Source organism: Lepisosteus oculatus, chromosome 2, assembly GCF_040954835.1.
Source record: "Lepisosteus oculatus isolate fLepOcu1 chromosome 2, fLepOcu1.hap2, whole genome shotgun sequence".
In the NCBI taxonomy this organism is placed as follows: domain Eukaryota; kingdom Metazoa; phylum Chordata; class Actinopteri; order Semionotiformes; family Lepisosteidae; genus Lepisosteus; species Lepisosteus oculatus.
This window is the reverse complement of record NC_090697.1, coordinates 48,951,248-48,978,282: the sequence shown is the minus strand read 5'-3', so window position 1 is coordinate 48,978,282 and position 27,035 is coordinate 48,951,248. Positions and strand designations below refer to the sequence as shown.

General features: G+C 38.4%; 1 protein-coding gene across 1 annotated transcript; it reads left to right on the top strand.

Annotated features, from left to right (window-relative positions):
- Positions 1 to 2,334: 2,334 nt before the first annotated feature.
- LOC102692733 (hormonally up-regulated neu tumor-associated kinase homolog A) lies at positions 2,335 to 26,280 on the top strand. The gene is made up of 10 exons (XM_006625899.3): positions 2,335 to 2,697; positions 5,920 to 6,212; positions 11,095 to 11,150; positions 13,675 to 13,813; positions 15,237 to 15,364; positions 17,723 to 17,858; positions 19,041 to 19,218; positions 22,288 to 22,380; positions 23,184 to 23,418; positions 24,053 to 26,280. The coding sequence occupies exons 1-10, from the start codon at positions 2,443 to 2,445 to the stop codon at positions 24,838 to 24,840; spliced, it is 2,301 nt and encodes a 766-aa protein (XP_006625962.2). The 5' UTR covers positions 2,335 to 2,442; the 3' UTR covers positions 24,841 to 26,280.
- Positions 26,281 to 27,035: the final 755 nt, after the last annotated feature.

The following is a 27,035-nucleotide window of genomic DNA, read 5'->3' as shown; positions in this document are numbered from 1 at the left end:
GACACAAACACCTCCACAGCCCTTTCCATAGCTTCTTCTCCAGTGATACAGCCACCACCTTCCTCTCAGGCTGCTTAGTGGGATTAGGAAAGCCTTCTACCAACAAATGTTTCTCTTTCAAAGAGAGTTTCTTTTTCGCCCTGAACAGACCTTAGACAGACCGTTTAAATAGGACAACCTACCGCTGCAGCTCATCAAAGCACCAACTCCCTGCAGCTGTGCCCTCCCCAGATGAGCACCTACTGCCAACCTGTCACATCCACATTGTCAATAACTGTTATCTTCACAATTTCGGTATCACAGAGTTAAACCTGATCACGGTCCAATCTGAGGGAATAACAATCCTCTTCATCTAACAACGTGAAACAATGGAAGAGGAAAGGCAAGTCAAGAGCAAACGTCATCTCTTGAGCATCACCTGCAACATAAGGAGAAAAGGAACTTGTCATCATGAATCTGCTTTAGGTTTAGGAACTGCCCTAACACAAGGTTAATGTGAAAAGGATAAGGAATTATAAAAACAACATCATAAGGTCTCAATTTCTGAGACATTTATTTTCTTCAATGTAAATATTTCAAAATACAGTATTTAATAATAATAATAATTATTATTGTTATAATTGCTTACACTTATATAGCGCTTTTCTGGACACTCCATTCAAAGTGCTGTACAGGTAATGGGGACTCCCGTCCACCACCACCAATGTGTAGCCCCACCTGGATGATGTGACGGCAGCCATAGTGCCCAAAACGCTCACCCCACATCAGCTATCAGTGGGGAGGAGAGCAGAGTAATGTAGCCAACTCATAGATGGGGATTACTGGGAGGCCATGATTGGTAAGGGCCAATGGGAAATTTGGCCAGGACACCGGGGTTACACTCCTACTCTTTTCGAGAAACGCCCTGGGATTTTTAATGACCACAGAGAGTCAGGACCTCCATTTTACATCACATCCGAAGGACGGGACCTGTTTACAGTATAGTGTCCCCCTCACTATACTGGGGCGTTAGGACCCACATGGACCACAGGGTGAGCGCCCCATGCTGGCCCCACTAACATTAAACCTTAGTTTTTTGCAGGAGGTCTATCATCCAGGTACTGACCAGGCTCACGCCTGCTTAGCTTCAGTGGGTTACCAGTTGTGAGTTGCAGAGTGATATTGCTGCTGGCTACATAATTTAGCCAAATTTTAGCATTTAAATGCATATTACATATTTGTTGTTAGCTTTCGATGCTTCTCAGTCTTTAAAATGATCATCTGTGTGACATTTGTTTCTAAACATTTTGTTTTGTAAGAAACAGGCTTGTGGAAATTGAACACAGCCCTCGGATGTGGAATTGCCCTCATGAGTTTCTCTCTCATGCTTATCATTGAGAATTGAGCATTTATCAAACAGATACGTACATGCCTATAACATTTTCACAATTCGGCTCTAAAGTGGATGACTAAGAATCAGGTACAACCCCCAAACCAAGTATGTTCCTCAGCTCCGAAGGAGAAATTCTCCATGAAAGTCAGAGCAGGTAGTCGAATTTAACACACACCAAAACAAACTTTTCTGAAACATACTTTTCTACCTAACTACTCCCCACAAACCCTTCAGAAAAAGAACTATAGATTTTTTTACATACTACATTGTAGTCTATAGTCACAATCACCTCCTTGTTGTTTCTAAAGGGTGCAAAAGGTGCAAAACTGAAATATTCACCTTAAAGCATCTTGTGAATGATGGAATACCACTTTTTTAACATAATAATAAAGCAGGAATTTAAAAAAAACTCAGGTACTGTATTGTTTGTGATCCTGGATCAATGCCATTGAAATGACTTTGTTTCTATATACTGTATGTATTCTGTAAACAATAGATTTTAAGATTCCTTATCATATTAAAGATGGAAGTAGATTGGTATAATCTACTTCTGTATGAGATGTGTACTGTAACTTCCATGGTCATTTCCTTATTTTGAATATATTGTAGAAGATATTACAAGTTTATTGATATAAGGCAAATTACTTTTTTTTTGGCACTTAATTTTTTCTTTATCACCTTGCTATAAAATAATGGCCCTGAGGATATTTCTAAAGATGACAATTATCTTTTTACGAGTAAAGTGCATGTGTTACTCAAGTTGCTCTGCTGTTAAACAATGTGATGTACTGGTGGACAATAAGGGTGTAGAGTATCCTCGGGTGCGTCTGTCAGCTCCAGCGGGACACTCGCACAAACCGTGTATCAGGTTTGGTTAATTATCTACTGCTTGGTTCTGCTTCAGCAAACCAGTCTGCTTGTAGACAGAGATCACTGACTGGGAGGCAGTCCTGGGAGGGAGGAACAGCCTGTGATGAAGGTCTCGGGGCTCTCTCCCAGTGGAGGTGACCGACCGTTAGTCATCCACATCTGCAGGAGCTGGAGCCCTGGGAGTGAGTTCAGGGATAACAATGCCTGCAGCGGTCAAGACTGCCCTGGAGGGTGTCACAGGGGACAACGGGGAGCTGGAGAGGATCATTCGGGAATGGGAGAGGTCTGGCAAAGACAAGACCCAAGTGCCCGCCTGTCTCAGTAAGGTCCCGCGGGATACAGTGAAAAACTTTCCTCACACCAAGAGGGTCGGGAGCTACCTGGTGGGCAAGATGATCAACAAGGGCTCCTTTGCCAAAGTGATGGAGGGACTTCATATCAGCACAGGAGAGAAGGTAAGTTTCAAATCTGCGAGCACTAATTATTTCCTGTGGCAGCCTTGGCTTCCCATGTCTTTCAGTTATTACTTCCTTTTGGCAATGGGCTCTGTTATACAAAGCACAGTGTCGTGGCTTTCTTGAGTTGTGCACCAGAGCAGTAGAGTTCTGTACCACAAAACCTCTGAAAGCTGTCTTGAAGCTGTTTTAAACTTGCTTTCCCTGTTTGATTTATCAGCTTAACCAGAACCTTATTTTATCTAAACACATTTTATGGTTAACTGGTTTATCTTTGTTTATTATCCCTTTGCAGTGATTCTACGAAATATAGTAAATGTTCAGTACTTCATAAAATTGTTGCTGTTATTGCTAATATTCTCACCTATGATTCCTCAACTACTGAAGTTCCCATTTCATTTTTGCCCAGCACTTTTATTCCTTTGTGCTGATGTTTATTGGTCCTCATACTGAACTTCAAATGAGGATTGCTGTTTACTAAATAATGATTGTATTTCTAAGTGTTATCTAAAGCAGAGGCTAGGTATTATAGATTTCTTTAAATTGGCAGTACCCAAAAAGCTTGACAAATCTGTTAAAGTACACCCATTGAACCAATAATCACTTCAATTAGGTTGTTAATTGGATCCTGCTTGCAAGAATACCTGCAGGACAGCAGCCCTCTAGGGCTTGCATTTCTGATCTAAGGCTTTGATATGTCTGGATGAAAGTTTAATTTGTATCCAACTTTATAGAAATAAAACAGAATGCAGAATAGTATTACTTGGGATAGAAGGACAGAATTATTTTAATAGTAAAAAAGTTAGAAATATTAAAGTGGAAATGATTAAAAAGTATCTTCTTTATTATTTTAATTAGCCACCTGCTTGAGTTATGTGTAAGAGCTTCAATTACACGAGAGGGCTAACTGCCAAATGTATGTTGAGCCTGGCATTTTCTACATTTAAGTGTGAATTACTCAAAAAAATGTTTTTTCTAAAAATAGCTTGAATACAACAAGGTCTGGCATAAACTACCAGTTTCCTTCTTAGGACTTTTCTTATTTATTAGGTTTGCATTTCCAGCTGTAATAAATAAAACATTTGTCAGCAAAGGTAATTTAAAATGTGACAAAACTATGAGTAAATTCATCAACAATAGTTAACAGGACTTCACTTTTCTTCAGGCTCTAAAGTATGGCCTTGGATTTCACTTAACTGCGCTTTGTAGAGGAAAGCAATAAACAGAGTTTGTGTACAGACTTTTAGTGATCTCTGGAGTGATGTGTTTCCCAAATATAGCAATGGGATGTTTTACTACTAGTGTGCGTCTTTGTAAGCAAAGTATTACTTTTTACATGGGTTTCAGGAAAAATAATTATCTCTTAATTTATTAAAAATAATTATCCTGGATGGGTGCCATTCAAATTTTATCACACACCTGTTATATGCCTAAGAAAACTGCTTAAAACCCCAACAGAAGTATCGTTATTTCTCCTAGAAAAAAGGACATTCACCTTTTTCAGATTTTTGGTGATTGAATTCAAACAAACACACAGGGAATTACAATGGTGTACAAACACTAAAACATAAAATGGAATTTATGAAAACCTTACTTTCTATTTTTTAAAAACTTGATCTAATGCAAGACAACTTTTAACTAGTTTACTGATCGAACAAAATGGTTTTATAAATCTTCCACTTGGGATTCAGATTTCAATAATAGCTTGATAAATTGAGCATAGTTTATTTTTTTATATCTGTCTGTCTCTATCTCCTCTGAGCTTTGTTGTAGATGTCCTGCAATAAAGGTGGACAAAATAAATAATACTTCAAGCCAGACACTTCCTAAAAGTATTAACACACTTCATACTATATTAAAACTAAGTTGAATTGAGACAAAGAAACACTTCATTACATACCTTCAATTTACTGTATGCTCACGCCATTCAGATCTAAAATAAGTTTAATTGTGCTTTATTTTATGACTGTTCAGTTGTGCATTTTTGCAAATCCCATGATCTTTCACAAATTAAAATACTTAAAACCTCTTTCTTGGTGTAACACTTGCTTTACCTCATGCTGTCTTAAGCATTGTATTTACCTTACAGTGACAAACATTCTGTTCCTTTTACGCAAAAAGAAACGCCAAGTAAACCTGAAATCCCTCCATGAAATTTTAATCATGCATTAGCCAAATGACACCATGAGAAATGTGTTAATCAAATACCTCTAAGTAGACCAAGTACGGTATATGCATTCACTTAGGTTGACATTTACTGTAATCAGAAGAGCCCATTCAAAAGTAAATTCATTTTTTTTGGAAGACCAAAAAGCTGAAAGAAGTTCACAATGCAACAGTTTATGCCTAAATGAAATCACAGTAGGTTTAGAGTAAAATGACTGTCAGTTCCTTTTGTCAGTGAATCATAGCATCTAGTCTGTAACAAGCCATGCAAAACCTTCTGTGTTGCTTATTCCAACACAGGATATGTAAATCACGACTGGTGATTGAACAGCAGGTCGCTCAGGGGGGGCAGATTATTTCTTACCTTACTTTGTGTATCTGTTATGGAAACCATGGAGACGGGCTTTCATCCTGACACACAAAGGCTGATTCCATAACTATCAGGCTAGCTGTGAAACCACATGTTAAACTAAATGCCTTGTCTTAGTTGCTCATTTAAACATATCCAGCAACTTTCTGACTACTCTGAAGTCATGTGTTTTGTTTTGTTTTTTGCTGCTTGTTAAATGTGAGCAGATCCATATTTTGCTCATGAGATACATAAAGTAAAAAAACACTGAAATGTAAAGTTCCAGTGGTCTTTGTTTGGTCTAAAGGTCCGTGGTCTTTGTCTGCGGAGTGCATGTGGTGCAGACTCCCTGTCAGAGTAGATTGTCCGGTTGCCTATAACACGACAGAACAACTGTCACACTTCACTCATAAGGTACCTAATCATAGATACTACAGTCAGTAGGTGAGGGACACTGTGGAATTTCTACCAGTGTAAGATAAACCACCTTTTTTCTGATATGGTTCTATGGAAAGGAATTGAATTACCATTTACCACTTCAAGAAGTCTGATCTCATCCACACCTAAGATGAATGAGTTGGCATTTGCAAAAGTGAAAACACCCCCCTTGTAAACAAATTAGTAGTTTCTATCCATCCATAAAGGCAGGGTTTGTAGGGCTGCTGTTACTCCAGCATTAACAAACAGACATTGAACTGACTTGCCAGGTTGCCATCAAAGTGATAGATAAGAAGAAAGCGAAACAGGACTCGTATGTGCTGAGGAACATGAAGAGGGAGCCGCGGATCCACCAGATGGTCAAGCACCCGAACATTGTGCAGCTGTATGAGACCCTGGAGACGGAGAACTCCTACTACATGGTGATGGAGCTGTGCCAGGGGGGGGACCTCATGGACCGGATCTGTGACAGGAAGAGGCTGGAAGAGAAGGAAGTGCGCAGATACACCAGGCAGATCATGTCGGCTGTGGAGCACCTCCACCGGCACGGCATCGTGCACAGGTAGTGAGGCCCTGATCAGAGCCCTGTTCCACCACTGACAGCTGAGGCCCAAATAGACCTTTTTACAGCAGCATCTGTGCAAAAACCTAGGCCACTTAGAATAGACATTTCATTTATCTTCATAACCTAATATTATTAAAGAATAATCAGTAAAGTGTGCGGCAGAGTGGTGCAGTGGTTAGCACTACTGCCAAGCACATCTGGGGCCCTGGGTTCAACTATGGACATAGTGCTATCTGTGTGGAGTTTGTGTTTTCTACATGTTTGTTTGGGTGTTGTCCATGTGCACTGGTTTCCTCTCAAAGTCCAAACACATACTGGTAGCTTACAGTAACTGGCATCCTGGAAAATTGGCTCTGGTGTGAGTGTGTGTATTTTTGTGACTCTACTGTATATGACAGTCTGCAATTGACTGGCATCCCATCTAGGGTGTACCCTGCCTTGTGTCCTTTGCCCGTTGGGATGACCCTGAATTGGTTCAAGAGCTTAGAAAAGGAATGGATGGACATTACCATCATAGAAGAGGGAGAATTGTTTCAGGTACTAGAGGCACTGAACATTAATAAATCCCCAGGGTCCAATGGTATCTTACCTATAGTATTGTAGGAAATGAGAGATGTTATTCAGAACCCATTGATATAACTCTTCTAAAAGTCACTTGCTCACTTGTGAGTAAACTGAACCAAGTAATTACAGACCAATATTTCTGACTATTACATGTAAGGTAATGGAAACCATCTCATATACGGAAATAATATTCTAGGAAATAGTCAGCAATGATTTAGAAAAAGGTAGGTTTTGCCTTTGAACAAGTTGAACAAGAACAACTCTAATTAATTCACACAAGACATATGATATGGTGTATTTAGACTTTCAGAAGGCCTTCTTATAAAGAGTCTCATTAATGAATTGTCAAATTGCGGGAGGTTCCAATTTGAAGGCATTCAAGGAAATGTGATGGTTTGAGTGCTGCAGGGATCTGTACTAGGATATTCATAATTTCTATCAATTATCTTGTTTGCAGTATAACAAAATATACATAAAGTTAGGTTTTGAGATGGCTTTCGATAATGTCTCTTGTAAAAGATTAATACTTCAATTTCACATTTATGTTTTCATGCATATTTTTGTATTGAAACCTGGATAATAGATGCAAACTAAAAAGAAAGTTAGGGTTAGGTTTAGGAAACAAAAAGGAAAAGGAGTAAAAAACTGTGATATACAGTAATTAGTGGAGTACCACTCTATATTTAGTCCAGTGGATATTAATGAAGTAGATTCAAGTATAGTAAGGCCAAAATGGGAGGATTAGCAAACATTGTAGAAGCTGCAAAGGAAAGACAAAATTCAAGACGAGGCAAACAGACATTCATACAGACAAAAGCCAAGTGCAGTGTTACAGTGTACTGTATGTACAGTATACAGTGTAACAAAATCATGAATTGTAAATCTAAGATAATAAACACTAATCTTGAAGAAGCAATGTACAGTATAAAAATAAATTAAGTGTGTATGTAGACACGACCTTTAAGTTTCCCAGATGATGTGGAGAAGCAATAGAAAGGAAGTCCATGATAGGATATATAATTAGATGACCATCCACTATCAGAAATCTCACATTCATGATAAGTATTACTGCACCCTGAAGCTAATCCCAGAGCTTGTCCCAGAAGCAGATGAGACTAAACCGTGGAGGAGATGGCAGTGCACTATAAGGCATACGAACACATTCACAAGCACTAGCACACAAAGACAAGTTAGAAACATCAATTAATATACCCAGCATGACAATTTTACTATACGGTTTATTCCATGTTGAAAAAAAGAAGAAAGAGAACACAACGTTTCGGCCGTGGAGCCTTCTTCAGGTGTGTTCTCTTTCTTCTTTTTTTCAGCATGGAATAAACCTATTACTTGTTCCTTTGCAGCCTACGCATGCTGACGCAGCTACCCACCTGAACTATTTTACTGTACTGCAATCTAGATCATTGATATAAATTAAGAAGAGCTGTGGTCCTAGGACAGATCCCTGTAGCACTCTAACCCTTATGCTTCCCTGAAGGGCTACATCCTGCCATTTGAGAATTAATAATTTATGGCAAATTTTATGCATAGCCTTCTGAAAGTCTAAATAGACCGTATCATATCTCCTGTGTGAATTAATTAGCGTTGTTCTTGTTCCTACCTTTTCTAAATCATTGCTGACTATTTCCTAGAATATTATTTCCGTATATGAGATGGTTTCCATTACCTTACATGTAATAGAAGTCAGACATATTGGTCTATAATTACTTGGTTCAGTTTACTCACAAGTGAGCAAGTGACTTTTTGGAAGAGTTGTGTCAATGGGTTTTGAATAACATCTCTCGTTTCCTACAATACTACACTACCATTGGACAATGGGGATTTATTCATCCTGAATGCCACTAGTACCTGAAACACGTCTCCCTCTTCTATGCTAGTACTCTCCAACCATTCTTTTTCTAACCTCTTTATCCAATTCAGGGTTGGGTGGGAGCTACAGTCTACCCCAGCAAGTATTGGGCACAAGGTAGGATACACACTGGATGGGACGCCAGTCCATCAGAGGGCACACAAAGGCGTAGCCAGAATACACCAGTACTGTATGTCTTTGGACTGTGGGAGGAAACACATGAAAAACATACAATCTCCACACAGACAGCACCCCGGGAACTGAAAGGCTCCAGCACTGTGAGGCAGCAATGGTAACTAATGTGCCACCATGCCACTCTGATACTCTGATTTCCTTGTAAATACAGTACCAGAGCGAAATACTCATTTTCTATATCATCCGTTTTCAGTTCACTGTTAAGAAGTTTCCCATTTGTGTCCCAGATATTTTTTTACTTTGTTCTTGAAGATTGTTTTCCTCTTGCAGTGCCAAAAGAGCGTTTTATCACATATTTTAGCCTCCATTCCTTTTAATTTCTACTTGAACTTCCTCCTGATCCTTTTTTCTGGTGCTTGCAATGCCATTCGACTTATTTTCTTTAATTGCTGTTTTTTAATCATTTTAGAAAATGATTTATTTTCCCTTATGTTTGTGCTTATTGCTGTCTTGAACCATTTGGAATACTGGTACCTCCACGTTTGGTCACCATGTTATGAAGAAGATATTGATACTGGTTTCCAGGGTGTAAAGAAATGTCCTACTCTGACAGGTTAAACCATCTGAATCTTTTTAGTCTTGCCAGAGACCCTGATTCAAATACTCAATATCCTCAAATTTCATTGCATGGGTCTTCCTCGGGGACAAACACAAACTACAATCTAATTGGAAATGCTTAAACCTTACACATAGTGTTGTGACAGTCTAGTACAAGCTTCCCACTTGTTGCAGGATGAGTTGCTTGGCTCACTTTGTTGCCAATCTCCAAACAAACAAAATGGGCCAACTAATTTACTTGTAATCCTTCTTATAATGTTATGGATGTTTAAACAGCAGACATTTCTATAATTCTGGAATTTGGGGACTTGAAGATAAAATTATTATAAATTTTGCCTGTGTTGATTTTCTACTTTTTTTATCAGCTTTACCACACATAACATCCCTGTGTCCAGCAATCCAAGTAGGAGTACAGTGTAAGATTGTTAGACTAGCACTACACTTGATTTAGTAGGTGCTAAGCTACAGTACAGTATGTAGACCCTACACACTACCAACAGAACCCTGAATGCGGATCACATTTTACAGGATGTTTGAGGGGGAGATGCCAACATTATGCTAGATTTTATGATCTGAACTAGAGATATTGATTTCAGTCTACATTTTACAATCTACATTTAAAGGAATATGGTGGAAGACCCTCACAATCCCAGTGTTTCAATTAATTTTATGGACAGACTTCAATATACTGTACTGGATTTGATAACCATTGTTCATTCACTGAATTGGAATATTTATCTTCTTCATAGCAGTTATTATTCACCTCATGTCAGTGAATGCTAAAACATGATTAGTTAAAAACCATGAAGCAACGTAGTATTTGAAAATGAAATGCTGAATATTACAATAATGAAAGAAAGAATAGTAAAATATATATTTTCCCTAACAGTCCTAAACCACAGCAACCCTTGTGTTTCTTCTATCCCCTGCCTTCTATTTTAATGTAATTCCCAAAAATCCTCTGCTCATGAAAAGGAAGAAATCATAACTCTTGCAAACTGTCAGGCTCAGTTCCAGGAACTGTCACTGGAGATTCCATTTATAGCTCAGAACACCCAACACCTGAACTTCAGCTGTAATCTTTCTAGTCCCAGACTTCTGCTTGGCTGTGCAGAAGTGTCATGATCTAGGTTAATCAGCAAACTGCTTGACAGAATTATTTGGTCTCGATTGTATGCCTGCCCAGGCTTTGTTTCAGGTAAAGTAGGCAGTTTCCCTTCTGCAGTGATATTTAAAAGGCATTTTAAACGGCATTCTTTATTTCAGAACACCATTTTACAAAGCTGACAATATACATTCTACATTCTATCGAAGGCTACATATGAAAGTCTTGTTTTTTGCACAATTTCTTTTTGCTTAAAAAAATATTTAACTGATATTTAAAATCAACTTTTCCATATGAGATTTGACTTACAGTGAGATTATGATTATTAATGTCAGAAAGAAATTTAAACTTAAATCTAATAACTTAAAACTGGTAGAATTCAATATTAATTGTTTGAAAACTTTGAACATGTACCTTTATAAATTTAATTCCGCACTACTGTATGTAAGATATAAGTTATAATTCACTTAGTTATACTTAAGGATGCTAAAAAATGTTGCATTCTAAGTACAGTATTTACTACTGCATGTCCTGTAGCATTATTTTACTCCTGCAGCATGTATTTATTCACGTTTGCGTTTGTTTTTCAGAGATTTAAAAATTGAAAACTTTCTCCTGGATGAATTCAACAACATTAAAATTGTCGGTATGTGTATAGCTATTTTAAAATTTACTGATAAAAATGTGGCTTTCATATAATTAAGTCATTTCAAGGTTGAAAGAGGCTGAAAGTTATTTAAATTGAATGCATGGTTTGTTGCAAAGAAGGGAAAATACAATCTCGTGATCATAACAAGAGTTTTCCAAAATGTATATGCTCAATGAATTTGCTCAATTTAAGTTGTAAGAGACAAATACATGTACTTTTGAGTCATGCTTTCAAAGTCTCACAATGAGGAGAGGGGCTTATATGTCTATGTAGTGATTGTGTCCCCTTGTGCTTCATGCATATGAGCATAAAACAAGAGATATTTTTCTGTATGTGATGGGAACTTCAATTATGCTGCCTAAAAGTACAATATATTGACATTTTGAGCAATACAAAACCAGTTTCCTTCTTGCCCAGCTGCTCTGCTCAGTTTAAAGGAACATGCCTGATCTTAGCAGTGTTTGGATGTCTTCTCCTTCTTAATGATCAACTTCATCAAGTTTAAAGACATACAGTATTAAGGGTCTTTGAAATATTTAATACCATTTTTGTGATCCGCACCTTTATACAACTTTATTCCTGAGTAGGTTTGAAAACTCCTTCGTCTTCATGGGTGAATAACTTCTAGAAATTCACTTCTGAGGGATCTTACAGCGAGAGGTATATTTAGTCTGAAACCATGAAAATGTATATTTTTGCACACAGAGACCACTCAACTAACTGTGTGGCTCTTTAAGGCAATTTTGTGCACCTAATTTAATTTTGGTTTGCCACACAGAAGATTTGAATACTTTTTTTAAATACTTTTGTTTCATATTATTTCTTTCATTTTGTTTCTTTTTACATTGAATGCGTGGAATAGGCTATGTATATAACCAATATTAAAGTAGTTCAGCTTTCTTCGGGTGTGAGGCTCCACAGCCGAAACATTGTGTTTTCTTTCTTCTCTTTTCAGCATGGAATAAACCTATTACTTGTTCCTTTGTAACCAATATTAAATACTACTTTAATGTGTCATGACTGCAAGCTTAAAAACCAACAAAATGTGAAAACCGCAAGGGTCTGAAAACTTCTGCAAGGCACCGTACTGTATATAGCACAGAATCTGTACAAAGAATCATGAAGCACTACAAAGTAAAACAAATGAAAAATGTGAAAGCGCAATAATTTCACCATGTGACATTGCATATGGAATATATAGCATAGTAATTGGACGCACAAGTACTAACCCAGGGTTTTTCCAGTGTGCAGGACAGAAATCATGTGGTTTGTGTTCTTCCTTTCAAATGATCACATCAGATGACTTCATCTTGAACTGAAAGAACACCAACAAATTGAGAGCCATGAAATGTGACACATTTCAGGCCATTTATCAGGGAAATGTTTTAATACATTGGTAAAATATCTTCATGCTTAAAAAGGTTCAACAAATGATTTAAGTGATATTATTATGGGGTAACATGAAGAAGGTACCCTATAAGGGAGTGTAGGGCAGAGTTGCAGGTTCTGTGTATGGGGAATTGTCACCATGGAGATCTTCTGTTAAATGTCATCATTAATGGGTGAGGTTTAGTGTCGTTCTTTCCTTTGTGAGAAAAAAAACAGCTTGTTCTTTGTGTGGAGTGGAGCCCATGCACATGAGATATAGAATCATTTCTGGGATAAAAAGAGGCACTGGAAAAAACGCGTTGAGTGGAGAGAATGGTGATGTTTCGTACTTACAGTACAAACATGGCTGTGTCAGTGAAGAATAAAATGGGCAGAGCATCATTGCAGACCATTGGTTAAAAACTCACATTTTGTTTGACTTAGGCTGGTTAACACAAACATTCCATTGTGCATTTGGTCTGATCATTAAGAAAAATTAAAATATTACTGGCAGAAATCCAATATTTCTGATCTTACACATAAGGCCAATCTTATATTATGCACCATTTGGCATATTGATTTGATTGGTTTAAGAGAGAATGTGAGCTTCCATGCTTCTTCTTCCAAGAGGAAATAAGGAAACTTTACTTCCACAAAAGCCTATTTGTGGTTTAAGACTTCAGGCGAATGGTTCTGAATTAGAAAGAAGTATTAATCACACTATGTAACTACATTGAATTTCTTATTAGGGAGGTTTTGTCAACCAGTATGCCAGACTGTCTGTGTAACTGCAGATACTGTATATGAAGGCACTTCACTGTGTACTGTACAGTAGCTTCATATGGTTTCAAAGTTATTTGTATATCGCTAAATTTCCTGGAGTGTGCATGCTTAATTTGAACGCACATTCTAATTCAGATAGAGTAGATGTGTCATGTTGCTGTGTATGTATTTGTATTGTCCAAATGACATCAGCTGCAATTGTAGTTTAAGTGGTGTAATTACACATGTCTTGCATTTACTGGCACAAAAAAAATGCTAGAATTCCAAAGAGTAAAATGCTTAATATCATTACCAGTGATGTGTAATTTTCATGAGTTCAAAAGAGATGTTTGTCTGCTCTTGTAGTTATTTCCATGTTTTGGTTATACAGACTTCGGTTTAAGCAACACTTTGAAAGTGGAGTCCCTCTCACTGGAGCTTCTGAACACGCAGTGTGGCAGCCCTGCCTACGCTGCCCCTGAGCTCCTGGCACACAAGAAGTACGGCCCGAAGGTGGACGTGTGGTCAATGTAAGTTGCTGACCAAGCAGAAACACAGGCGATTTAATAGGCCTCAAAATAAGCCCTTGTCAGTAACAAATATTTGTGGCTGTTATTGGTGGTAGTGTGGAATCTTAGGCAGTCACCTCACTGTTTTGGTTTCCTGGATATGGAAAGTTCAGCTGTTCCCTAAATGAAATGCGGGTTGGATTTCTGCTAGGTATTTTTTGAAGGGTTACACTCCAGTTACTGCAGTGGTTCTGGTGGTCAGTTTGCTTCAGGCCATTAATGACGGGCTCAAGCTCTATTTCCAGGAGTAAATCATTAATGTTGCCTGGTGATTGTAAACACAATTATATAACAAAAAAATAACCTTTTTTTATCACAGTATAAGGCAATATTGTGTCAGGCCTTTCGCTATTAAAGCTAAAATACAAAGTTTAGAGAGTATCTTATATTCTTCAGCGTTGTAATATTGCTTAAAAATAAATGTATATTAACTAACAATGGGCAGCGCATCACTTAGAATGCTACCACACAGCACCGGGGGCCCTGGGCTCAGTTCTGTACCTGGGTTAATGTCTGTGTGGTGATATGTTCTTCCCGTGTTCATGTGGGTTTCCCCTGGAAGCTCCGGTTTCCTTCCACAGTCCAAAGACTGTGAGTGGGTGCATATCTGCGGCTGTGTTTGCCCTTTAATGGACTGGTGTCCCATGCAGGCTGTACCCTGCCTTGTGCCTGTGTATCCTTTTCTTTGCCAGGATAAGCTCTGGTTTCCCCACTAACCTGTATTGTGATTGTGGTATGAGTGATGAGGAAATGGATTAACTAATACTTATATTTTATTTCTATGAATACATACAGTATGAACTAAATATACATTTGTATCTAGGTGTTTAAAAAAGTTTCTCTGGTGCTGAGTGGTCGGTTCTGTTCACCCTCATCGTATCTCAAACTGATCTTAAAAACAGTCTTACGCAAAGCATAAATATTGCTGTTTTATCTGTTGCACACAGGATCCCACAAAAACAAGAAATCCAGTTTTATTTATCATTTACAATAGTGTACAGTTAAATGCCATACGGTATGTATTCATACGGGATGTGATCCGGTGACATAGAACTATGAAGCATGTGTGTGATGGCCAACAGGCAACGTGAGTGGGGAGGTGCACATGGGGTGAGAAAAGGAATGAATAGAGGTTAATTCCACACTGAAAAATAAAAGGCAAAAGTAAGAAACGTGACCTTTCCGCCATGACGCCTTCTTCAGGTGAGCGGCACACAAACCCCAAGAAGGCTCCACAGCCAGAGAGTTGCTTCTCCTTTTGGCGGGAAACGACCTCCGCGCTTTCCCTGAAGGGGAAAAACCTCCCTTCTCTCATGGCCGCGATCGCCAGGTCTCTTTCTGCCTTCACGCTGCGGCTGACTGATGCTGTTTCTCGCCTCCACAGCGGGGTGAGCATGTTCGCTATGCTGACAGGCACGCTGCCTTTTACTGTGGAGCCCTTCAATATCAAGCAGCTTCATCAGAAAATGGCCAATGGTGAAATCAGTGCTATTCCATCTGACATCAGCAAAGGTAATGTGCAACCCCATATAACAACTTCAACGTGAAGACAAGAGATATCCTATGTCAGTTATGTCACTGTTATGCAAGGTGTTATGTGCCATGAATTCTGAAGCCAGATAATAAAAAGGCAGGATAGCAATAAAACCAGCCATGTGTTACTAAAACATTTTCCCACTCTTGATCAGTCTTGTGATATCAAAGTTTCCATAAATAATACAGCTCACTCAGGCTCCAGTACTACTGGTGCCAGGTTTCCTGGCTGAGCGGACTGAAATGGAATGGATATACGAGGCATGCAAGCACAATTTTTCTCCCTCACCTTTTGCCCTAGAGATTCCATTTGCTTTTTGCCATCTACACACAAAAAGAGGTTAAAGTAGAATTCTGTCCCTCAAACTTGCTATAAAGCTGCAAAGAGGTTTGATCAAAATAATGGATGAAGATATAAAACAAATATGATAAAAATTCAGGAAAAAAAACATTTTAAAGCGAATCACAGTCACCTATTTAGTTTTTAACTGTGATGGACTGGTGTCCCACCCAAGGTGTACCCTGCCTTGCGCCCATTGCTTGCCGGGATAGTCTCCTGCTTCCTTGTCACCCCGAATTGGAAGAAGTGGTTAGAACATGCATGGAGGTTTTTTTAACACACAATGCACGCTAAATTTGCAATTTGTCTCCAGTATTATACACCTGGTGTAGCTTTGTTTGGAGAACCTGGAAAAGGCCATACACATTTCTATTATGTATCATTGAAAGCATAAATTTAAATTTCTGCTACTGGAAAAATGTCTAACTCTGGACTGGTAAAAAAACAAACAATGTTTAAGGAGCACATACAGTCTGCAAAGAGAACAGTTAACAGTACAGGATGTTACTTTTCAAAAATATTATTTTGACACATGGCAAATAACCAGGGGTTTATTTCATTCAGGACTAACGATTCCCACAAACCACAAGCTGGATTTCTACATTTTAATAGCATACTGCCATACTCTGTATTTCTCTAATTATAAATAATGTTGGCACGACAATGTTTTAAAATAAACACTACACTACAAAATATATTTGGAAATACAATTTGTTCACACTGGTATTGCACAGCAATCACGCAGTGTCATCAAGGAATAAGCAAACCTACTGTATAACATCTAGTAAGTCACTCACCAAATTGGTGATGCCCACACCCAGGTACAGAATGCACTTCAGTGAGTGTTGTTACTATTCTTAGATCAGGTAACACGAGTTCTAGTTCCCCAGGGTTGGTTTACAGCAGTGAAGAAGACGGAGTGGCAGCAGTCAACGAGTGTCAGGCATCCCTTAGCCAGCCTTGTCAGAATGAGCTAGAGTTTACCTGCAGAATTACACCACTTGCTACGGAGACAGAAACTTACCAAGAGAGATGTGAGACAAGTCAGTCTGTGACAACATGATACCCGTGCTGGCACTGTCCTATTTTGGCAACTAGGTGACCTACCTTTTAGCCTCTGTGACTTTAGCAATTTACTTCTAAGGCAACTTGGGTTTGTGAGCTCCACTAGATAATGTTGAGATCATAATCAGAGTCAGAAGAGAGCTTTTTTCAATTACTGTGCAATTCACCAACTGAACTGAGCACAATTGCATGATGTAGCCATTTGAAAAGCTGATGTCACACTTCCACAAAACATTGCCACAGAACAATGTATGGCACAAGGAGTTTAAGTATGTTCACATAAGCAGACACTGGACACGCTATTTTGCTACAAAGATGTTCAGAAAATAGAACAATTATTTAAAGGTTGTATAGAAACCTCAACATACTGTATGCAAGTTGTATATATGCTCATTAATTTTCATGAGAAATTAGCAAAACGCTGTGCTATAAGCTCAATATCAAACACTGTATCCTTATCGAGCATGACACTGAAAACGTCCACTAATACACTTTCTTGCCCATAATTGTTATAAGAGTTCTTAAAAGCATAAGGTGTGTACTGTTTTTGTTCTTACATTATGGAAATGTAATATATAGCAAAATGCAAAATAGGAGCCGTTTCCTGATAATGCAAATAAAAAACTGAGCAGAATCTAACAGAATAAGGTCCGCTACCGTACATGCAAGAAAATATAGAAGATAATAGCAACACCTTGACTAGGAGTTACTGTTTAGCTACTGTATGTCTTTAAATCCCAGATTTATAGATTAGAATTTAATATTATTTGATAGTTGTTTAGAAAATGTGAAATAGTGGGTCAGCTCAAATGATGTTTGAAATGTACAATCACTGCTGTGGTAAATAAAGGGTCTTGTTGCACTTTGATGTTGCCATGATTGTGACACAGATCCTTCAAAGTGAGGCAAACCATGTGTCACTAATTCCACAGGCGCTGTTCAGTTCATGCTGTCTCTGCTGGAGCCTGATCCCACCAAGCGGCCAGCCGTCAAAGAAGCAATGGAAGACAAATGGTTAAATGAAGGCTACATCAAGAGACCTCTTAATTCCGTTTTTTACAAAAACAGGTATCGGCTTTGATGGTTTAAAAATGTGGCGAGAGTGAGGAATGATCTGTGGAAAAAAACATGCATAGTGTGCTTTTAATGGTTTTGGCAGAATATTATAAGAAATCCAAGAACCCTGAATGGCTTGCACACAGACCTGGGCCATTATTTTTACTGCCGACCCACATCAATGTGTACTCTTAAGGTCTGGGGTAAGGTCTTTATCTCTCTATCTCAGGCCCATTCTCCATTACACAGTGGTGCAAAAGGCCACATTTCGGAATAACAGGGAATTGCAAGTGAAGTCTAAGGACCTTGTTGTGGGCACCTTTTGGATTGATTTTCAGCCAAAAGGGGTTTGGAAAGATAGACTTTTTCCTGTGTTGTATTATTGCTCTTGTAAAAGTCTGCAATGGTGAATTTAAACTGTAATTTCTGCCATGGTTTTATTCATGCTTTCCATATGTCTTCACTGAACCTTGCAAGCTTATGGTTTAGCATGCTAAAATCAAATGCTATATGGTGCTCTGCTTTCAGCACCTTATACAGAAACTATTATAAAGTGAATTAGGCGTAGTTTTAATTCTCAAGCACTTCTATTTACACTTTTGAATTAGTATACTGCTTTGTCTTAATGATAAAACCTGTGAAATCATAGGAATGTAAAGTTTATTCTTCACAAAGCCTATTGCAAGGAAAACAGCTGTGAAGTAGCTACAATGTCATACTAATTGGTACAATTTGTATCTGATTTGGGGGGCATTTACTCATACAGAATCCCATACTTTTCTGGACCCTGAAATCATTTGTTTTGTTTTGATTGTTTTCAGAAAGGGAGAAAAGCCCATTATTGTGTTCAGACTCAACCTACCAGCACAAGATTCTGTTTATAACCATATGATTCATCAGCTGCAGATGTCTTTTTTAATGACATGTATAATATTTTTTCTCACTATTGAAACAAAAGAAAAAATACACATTTGTACAAAAGAGTTCAATATATTTACAAGCATGACAGAATGACAAACTTCTGTTTGCCAAAGAATCATTTCTGATCCACTGAACTGGAGTTAAAAATGCAGTCAAAATAACAAGTTTCAATGTTTTGTCTCTTACTTCTGAAGTTCTAAAAAGGTGAATAAGAAATGTAAAAATTTATTTTGCATGAAAAAATTAAATTATTTGACCAGGACTTTCTTTCAGACTTCGACCAGACGAAATGAACTCAGTGGTACTGAACTACATGACAGAGTCTCTGGATTATGCCCTTTCTGATGTCATCAGTACAATGATTAATAACCGACCCTCAGCCATCATGGCTACTTACTGCTTACTGGTGAAAAAACTTGCAAGACACCAAAAAGGAGTCAAAACAATTAAGGTAAATTAGATTAGAGTGCTAATAAAGTAATTTATTCTAAATACTACTACTAATAAACTTTATTTTATATAGCCCCTTTAAAGGTGGCTTCTCAAAGCACTTTACAGAATGACAACAACAAATGAAAGAAATACACAATATATCCACAATGAAAATACACAATGAGAGGAGACAGTAGATGGGGGGTTTTAATACAGTAGGAGTGAAGGAGTATATAACAGAACCTGTTAACTAAAGGCCCTTCTAAAGAAGAAGGTTTTGAGGCTAAATATTGCTGAAATTCCTACAACCATTGAAAAAACAGTACCCAGAAATCCTTATACCATCCAGTATAGGATGTACTTCGTACGTAGAATTTGCCTGAAAAGTGCATAGAATATACGTAAGTCCTTACTATAAAATTGAACTAATTCCCTAAACAATTCACAGTTATGGTGACCTCCAGAAGCATTGGGGTGGTAAAGTGTAAACTTTTTCACTATTAGTCTCTAATAATAATAATTTCACATTAAATAAACATGATTAATACAAACAACTTTTCCAAGTATTTTATTTTTAATAAAGTAAATTCAGTTTTAAGATGTACAGTCAATTAAATACATTTATTTATTTATTGTTGAAACACTTTATGTTGAAGGCACAAAGGTGTTAGGATAATTGACAGGTGTCTGTAAAAATAAATATAAGAAAACTCATTAAAGGGCTGTGAATATGCTTAGCTACCAGTTTTGCATCAGTCATCATGGAAACCAAAGAACGTTCCGTTAAAGAAAACAGGACATTTGGAGGTTGAAAGAAAAAAGAAAACTCAGAAAGTCAGAACCCTAGCACTGAAAGTGGGCATACCAAAATCAACAATTTGGAATATACTGAAGGAGAAAGAAACCACAGTTGTAATTACCAATCAGCTAAGACTGGGATAGCCAAGTAAAACAGCTGTAGCTGATGACAGAAAAATGACCAATACTGTCAAGAAAAGCCCTAAAACAACCATCAGTGAAATCGCCAACAACCCCCAGAGCACAGGGATGAAGGAATCTGAATCCACAGATCGCAGAAGCCTGAGCAAGCAGAATGACAAAGCCTACCCCACAAGAAGGGAGCCTCTCACCAGCACACCCAGCAGAACAGCCAGATTAGAATCCGTAAATACTTAGATTCATCAGGAGAGTCTTGGAACCATGTTTTGGACAGATATGATCAAAACAGTTCTTTATGGTCTGTGGAAAGGTTAAGGTGTGGAGAAAGAAAAGAACTGCAGATGATCGAAAAGACACTACTTCATCTGTGAAGCATGGTGAAGATAATGTCATGGCCTGGGCAATGCTAAAGGCAGCAGCAGAACGAGTTCTGACATTTACAGAAACACTTTATCTGGTTATAATTAATAATAATAATTGCTTACACTTATATAGCGCTTTTCTGGACACTCCACTCAAAGCGCTTTACAGGTAATGGGGACTCCCCTCCACCACTACCAATGTGCAGCATCCACCTGGATGATGCGGCGGCAGCCATAGTGCGCCAGAATGCTCACCACACATCAGTTATCAGTGGGGAGGAGAGCAGAGTAATGAAGCCAATTTAAAGATGGGAATTATTAGGATGCCATGATTAGTAAAGGCCAATGGGAATTTTGGCCAGGACACCGGGGTTACACCCCTACTCTTTTTGAGAAATGCCCTGGGATTTTTAATGACCACAGAGAGTTAGGACCTCAGTTTTACGTCTCATCCGAAGGACGGCACCCGTTTACAGTATAGTGTCCCTGTCACTATACTGGGGCATTAGGACCTACATGGACCGCAGGGTGAGCGCCCCCTGCTGGCTCCACTAGCACCTCTTCCAGCAGCAACCTTAGTTTTTCCCAGGAGGTCTACTATCCAGGTATTGACCAGGCTCACACCTGCTTAGCTTCAGTGGGCTGCCAGTTGTGAGTTGCAGGTTATATAGAAGAACATGCTTCCATATTTACAGGCTGCACTTCACCATTCAGCGTGACAATGATCCGGTCATATTGTGTCACAGTCCGCGGTAATCAAAACAAACGCCAGCGTCAGATTGACACACCTCCCGGTAATCTCAATCAAGCACCTTCTAATTCCCGCAAACAACGGCGCTTAAATTAATTATCCTATTACAATCCTCAGTCACCACCACACCTCCCGGTTCCCATAATAGTTAAGAGCTCTTTTCCTTCATCACAATGCTCAGTATTGTGTTTCCCACTGGAGCACCATTCTTTGAAATTCCTCGCTTGCGGTCTATTTACTGTTCTCCGAATCTCTGGCTTCCCGACCCTCTCTTTGTTTTGACTAAGAATTTGGATTCAGCATAATGGGTAAGTACAATTGGATTTTTCTATGACTTGTGTCATACTCCTGATCGAATAACACATGGGGTCCTACTTAAATCTTGGCCGCCGATCGTTACATATGGCCAGTGCACCTATGGACACATTGGAAGTCCTTAAGAAAATAGATAGGCCAAGTCAAGGTCCAGATTACGAGAAATACGAGTGAAAATGCAATTTTACTCAATGAAGAAAGAAAATGAATCCAGAACACCTTAAGGATAGGCAAAAGCAAGTGGCTGGTGCGAAGTGCCTCTGTTGATGACATTTAAACGCAATGTAATCAATGAATGTACATTTCACTCAATGGACTGTGTGCAGGTACTTATGATCATTGGGTTGAACACAAAGTATTTTTGTTCTAATATGATCAAATATATGTATGGAGGTACCCCAAAATAAAATCTATAATATGCCATATTCTCACAGATATAAATACAAATTGCTTGAGTGTAAAGAAAAATAATTTGCTGTCCCAATATTTAAAGGGCACTGTAAATCATTGTTTGCATTGTGAATACCAGATATTGCTGAAAATTAAATAGAAAATCCACAGGTGAATAGCAAGGATTTATGAATTTTTAAATCTATATGTGGTTTAAAAAATGTAAGTGAAACTAGAGGTGTTTCCCAGAATTAATACAGGATAAGCCTTCTTTTAAAATCTTATATTAAAAGTCTTAGTGTTCTGATTTTGCTTATGTTAATTATCATAGAAACTAGAGCAGAGTGACTGCAACCTCCCTAAGAAGACTGGTTGGATTGAGTTTGGAGAAAAGGCAAACACAGGAAAGAAGATCCACCCAAAGGTACAGTCCCAATACATTTATCTATCTATCCACTTTTACTGCTTAGTGTGATATGAGGCTATGACAGCGTGCGTATATGGACCAGTCCTCCCAGGCCCTGCTGGGATTCAATCCCAGTTGCTCATGGGCTGTAAGCACAGCACCACTCCCTATCCCTAGATAGTAGCAGAGTTTCACAGTATCTACATTTCAGAGGGGTGATGTCACTTCTGTACCTCGTTCACTGCATTGAGTCCTGTTCCACATGCAGGACAATTTACAAATGCCCCTTATCCAAGAACACCCAGTGAAAACCCACGCTTTCACGATCAGCACAACAGGCACTGGAAGGAAACCCAGGACCCAAGAGCTGTGATTCCATAATGTTAACCACCAAGCTACAGTGCCACGCTCAACACCTTCATATTTAATCAAACTTCACTTAATTTAGTTACGCACAACAAATCTTAAACACCTGGCAGAATGTTTCCATTTTGTCTGTATGTGAAGGCAGATGCTGTTAATCAACCAGGTAACTCAGGTCCCAGTGCAACAGCAGCTCCTTTCCAAGCAAACGAAGGCTTTCAGAGGTGTCAGAGACAGACACACCACTCCTTCAATAGGCACTAATGCTTGTGTACGGCAGTGTGGAGATTCCAGCACGTCAATAACATGAAGTGCTCTGATAGGTTGGTGAGTCGGGGGCATATATCTACAGTCTCTTTGAGTCATTATCAGAACCCTGAATCTGAAAACAATTGGTAATTCCCAACTTTGAGTGTGTACATATAAAAAATAAAGTATTTTTGTCTTGTTTTTTTCAGAAGGAGACAGCTGTAGAGAAGAACAGAAAGGAATCCAGTAAACCACTCTGGAACCCATTTCACCAAACAGAGTCACTAAGCAATAGAAAAAAGACTGAGGACATACCAAGAGAAAACCTTAAGAGCATTGACAAAACAGACCCATCATCTTCCCTGGCATCTGCATCGGTTGATGTCATAGCAGAGGATGAAATTGCTGTTACACTGGAGAATAAGGATGAATACTTTGCTGAAGGTAATGTCTTTTTGTGAGTCATCGGTTTTCTACAGGTTCCCCAGCTTACATTAGTACCGTGAGGAATATTCTGAGCCATATTTCACACCAGGACTAGCTCAATGGTACTACAGAGCAATACTCAGAGTCAGGGCCCAAACCTTTGCACCATGCCTGCAGCTGTGTGAAAAATAGACAATCTGTGCTACAGAAATGTTTCTGTTTCATTTGTTCATTTTAATTTGTGGTGAAAATGAAACATTCTCTTTGTTGCCACATTTCGGAAACAAATGTCACTAACCATTAAAGCACACCAATATTTGTTTAGATATTTGTTTGGAGGACTGTTGCTGTAGTGTTTACTCTTTTGCATGACTGGCCAGAGGTAAAAATGCAAGAACATCAATGTTCTTTGAATGGCATGTTCCTCACATGATGTTCATATTCAATAAAGTAAAGTTCAAAGTTCAAAGTTCAAAGTTCATATTCTGTTTAGATGTACATCTTGACCCAATGATGCAATGGTAAAAGGTTATTAAAGCAGGAGGCTCATGTGACTACCTGTATCTGCTCTTTGATCAATTTACTGTCTTCTGGTTTCGCGAAGAGCATATCGTTTCTAATTTTTCACAAGCATTCTCTGTTTCTGTTGCAGTTTCTAACTTTGCTAATAGAGAACTCATTCACCTAGTGCCCCCAGAGTGTACTAGTAAAGAGGAACCCAGTCACAATCCATGCCAATCAGACTCTTCTGAGACACAAGGTCATGCTATCCTATGCAAGGAAACCAGTGTGGCTACAAAACCGCAAAGGTTTCAAGAACAAAGAGCGAGTCATTCAGACAACACCCCATTTGAACCAATCAACTGTCATGCAGAAATCAAGATGGAAAAGCTCCATCCACTCAATTTGGATAAAGGAGTTTCTCCAAGACTGCTGGTAGAGAACAAAGGACACAATAAGAGTCCGGCACTTCATCAGGATACAAGGTTTAAAGACTTGCTGCAGGCAATGGATCCAAAAGTCCCAGCTCTTGCCTGGCGTTGTCCGGAGAAAGAAGGCCGTCATTTTACAGCACTTGAGTCAGCACAGTTGTCCCCTTTGCCAAAGCTGCGCCATACTGCACTAAAAGACAACATCTCTAGGAGGATCACATGGGTCGGCACAACAAAGAACGGGACCGGCGGTTCTCCCCCATTTCTGGTAAACGGATCAAGGCCTCCTTCTTTTCCCTCCTCCCGTCAGCAAACCCTCATTGTTAAAAGCTTACGCCACTCGAAGGAGAGGGGCCGAAACGCAGTAAGCAACAGCGCGGCCAAGCGGAACTCCATTCAGATCAGACACACACATCGAGTAGCCGACTGGAATTTACCCGCGCTCTCGCCTGCTTTTCACTCCAAGTCGGACAAGAAATCGGAACTTCTGCGAATGGATTTTGGATGAAAGAGATGTTGAGGAGAGAACAATGCCTACATCTCTACTGAAGGATGTGTGGACTGATGGGGCCATTAAAGAAGATTGTGCATAGGTTCTTCCTGAGTTTCATGGGAAGGCACCTTAAGTAACAGCCTTGTTCTGGAGAATGCCACTTAGAATTAGGAAAGTTAGAATCCACAGATGAGCAGCTTTCAAGAACATTCCCTTTAATTTCTCAGACAAGACCACTTCCGGGTTGATTTGTTAGATGGGAAGCCCACTGGCTCTATAGTCTGTTTTACCATCAATGTGTGACAAGAGTATGTCAGTGGACATCTTAGGAAAATGGGACAAGGGTCAAACAACATTTGAGACCCAAAAAAACATTTTTTAAAAGTTAATTTAGCCTCATTTCCTCCTAAAATAATTATATTTTTTAAAAAACAAAATTAATGTTTTATGCTACTTCAGAGGCCTAGAACACTTCTCCTAGAGGACTCGGGGATCCTGGATTTCATTCTAACCCTGTATTTAGTTATTTAATTGAATCAATTATTGGCCTAGCAAAGTCTGACTAATGTGATCTATAGATATGGTTTGAAGACATGAAGGATCAGGGCTTCTCAGGACTATGACAAGATATCATTATTTTTTGCAGGTCTTTACCTGCAAATATATATCATTATAATGTACTTTAAAATAATTAAATCAATGCCAACATATTGATTCTATTGAGGATAAGTAAAACATAAAATCCCAGCATATAGGATGACAAGTTTGAAAATGAAACAGATTGTATTAAATCTTTTGGGTTATTTTATTGTGAAAAATACAGTATATTTGCACTTTTAATTAATTGAAACCTTTTTAACTATAATTTACAGTAACTCTAGTTATACTGTAACTGTATGGAATTTAACTATATACAGAAGGAGTGTGCCAAAGAGTACTTGTCCTAATGCTAAAAATCCTAGTCCTAAAAATAAATTAGGATTAAAATGTTGTCTATTCTAAAACAAATCTTAAAAAAACTATTACATCTGTGCTTTGCATTTATTTGTTACAAATATTGTTTGAAAACGGCATTCTTAAGGTCCTTTTTATATTATAATAGATGCTTTCTGTTTTGCATTTGAAATGATTAATGTATTTACCAGTAAAGATTGTGACATTTTTGTTCTTGTGGTATTCTTTTTAATAGTCTACCATTAATAGTCTAATAGTCTTGGCCATTAAAAACGTTACCTGTCCCTGTACTACCTCCTTACCACCACACCCCTCACCTGAATCAGAAGACAAAAATGTGACAGGGTTTCATTCCATTTTTTTAAATGTAATCTTTCAATTGTTGGAGACTAGAGACAGATTACTGCTAATTAACTACTACAGGAAGAGTAGTATGGACTTTTGTGTGTTATTCTTTATCACACTCATAATACCTTTGTCTAAAATGACAGAACACATATTGTACCCACTAATATATTGTTAAAGTAATCTTAATTTACTTTTTATTTTAATACTTTAAATGTATTTTCACTAATCACCAATATTCACACTCTTTCAATTTATTCACTATAATTATATTTATTCACCCTATTTTTAGTGAATGTATAGTGAATCAGTACAGCAACCTCTGACATACTGTAGTAAAGTTTTTAAACAAGCAGAATACCCTTTTACCAAAGAATCCCTGGTCAGATTCTCCTTTAATAGAGGCTTATTTTCATTAAACAGAAAAAAAACACATCCGTTAATAATTAATCTGAAAAGGAATCTTTGGTTAGGTTCTGAAATGCTCTTTAATAATTCATAGGCTGTTGTGATATTAGATATCCTATTCTATAGAGCTATCTCAGCTGTGTGAAATGGTGAAGAGAGATTGAAAGGATTGAACCTTCTCTGCCACTCTCATGTTGCTTTTTTACAGGGAAACGAATTTTAAAAACCAAGTCCTCAATCATCGTCTCAGGCCTTTCAGTAGCTCAGTATTTTTCTACTTCTGCTTTGTTCTTTATCACTGATAAAAGGACTTTCAAAAGACCACTGACACACACTAATGATTTTCCTATTTTAATGCGTTCCTGTGGCCCTGTTTTCAATTCCTGGGGTGCTATCTGAGAGGAGTTTGTATGTTGTCCCCATGTTCATGTGGGTTTCCTCTGGGAGCTCTGGTTCCCAAAGACATAGTTAGGTTAATTGGCTTCTGGAAAAACTGGCCCTGG

Excerpts from the sequence above, each read along its gene's own strand:
- LOC102692733 (XM_006625899.3), top strand. The coding sequence starts at position 2,443 with ATGCCTGCAGCGGTCAAGACTGCCCTGGAGGGTGTCACAGGGGACAAC. Across the intron at positions 15,365-17,722 it reads TCCATCTGACATCAGCAAAG|GCGCTGTTCAGTTCATGCTG; the intron begins GTAATGTGCAAC and ends CTAATTCCACAG. Across the intron at positions 19,219-22,287 it reads AAGGAGTCAAAACAATTAAG|AAACTAGAGCAGAGTGACTG; the intron begins GTAAATTAGATT and ends TAATTATCATAG.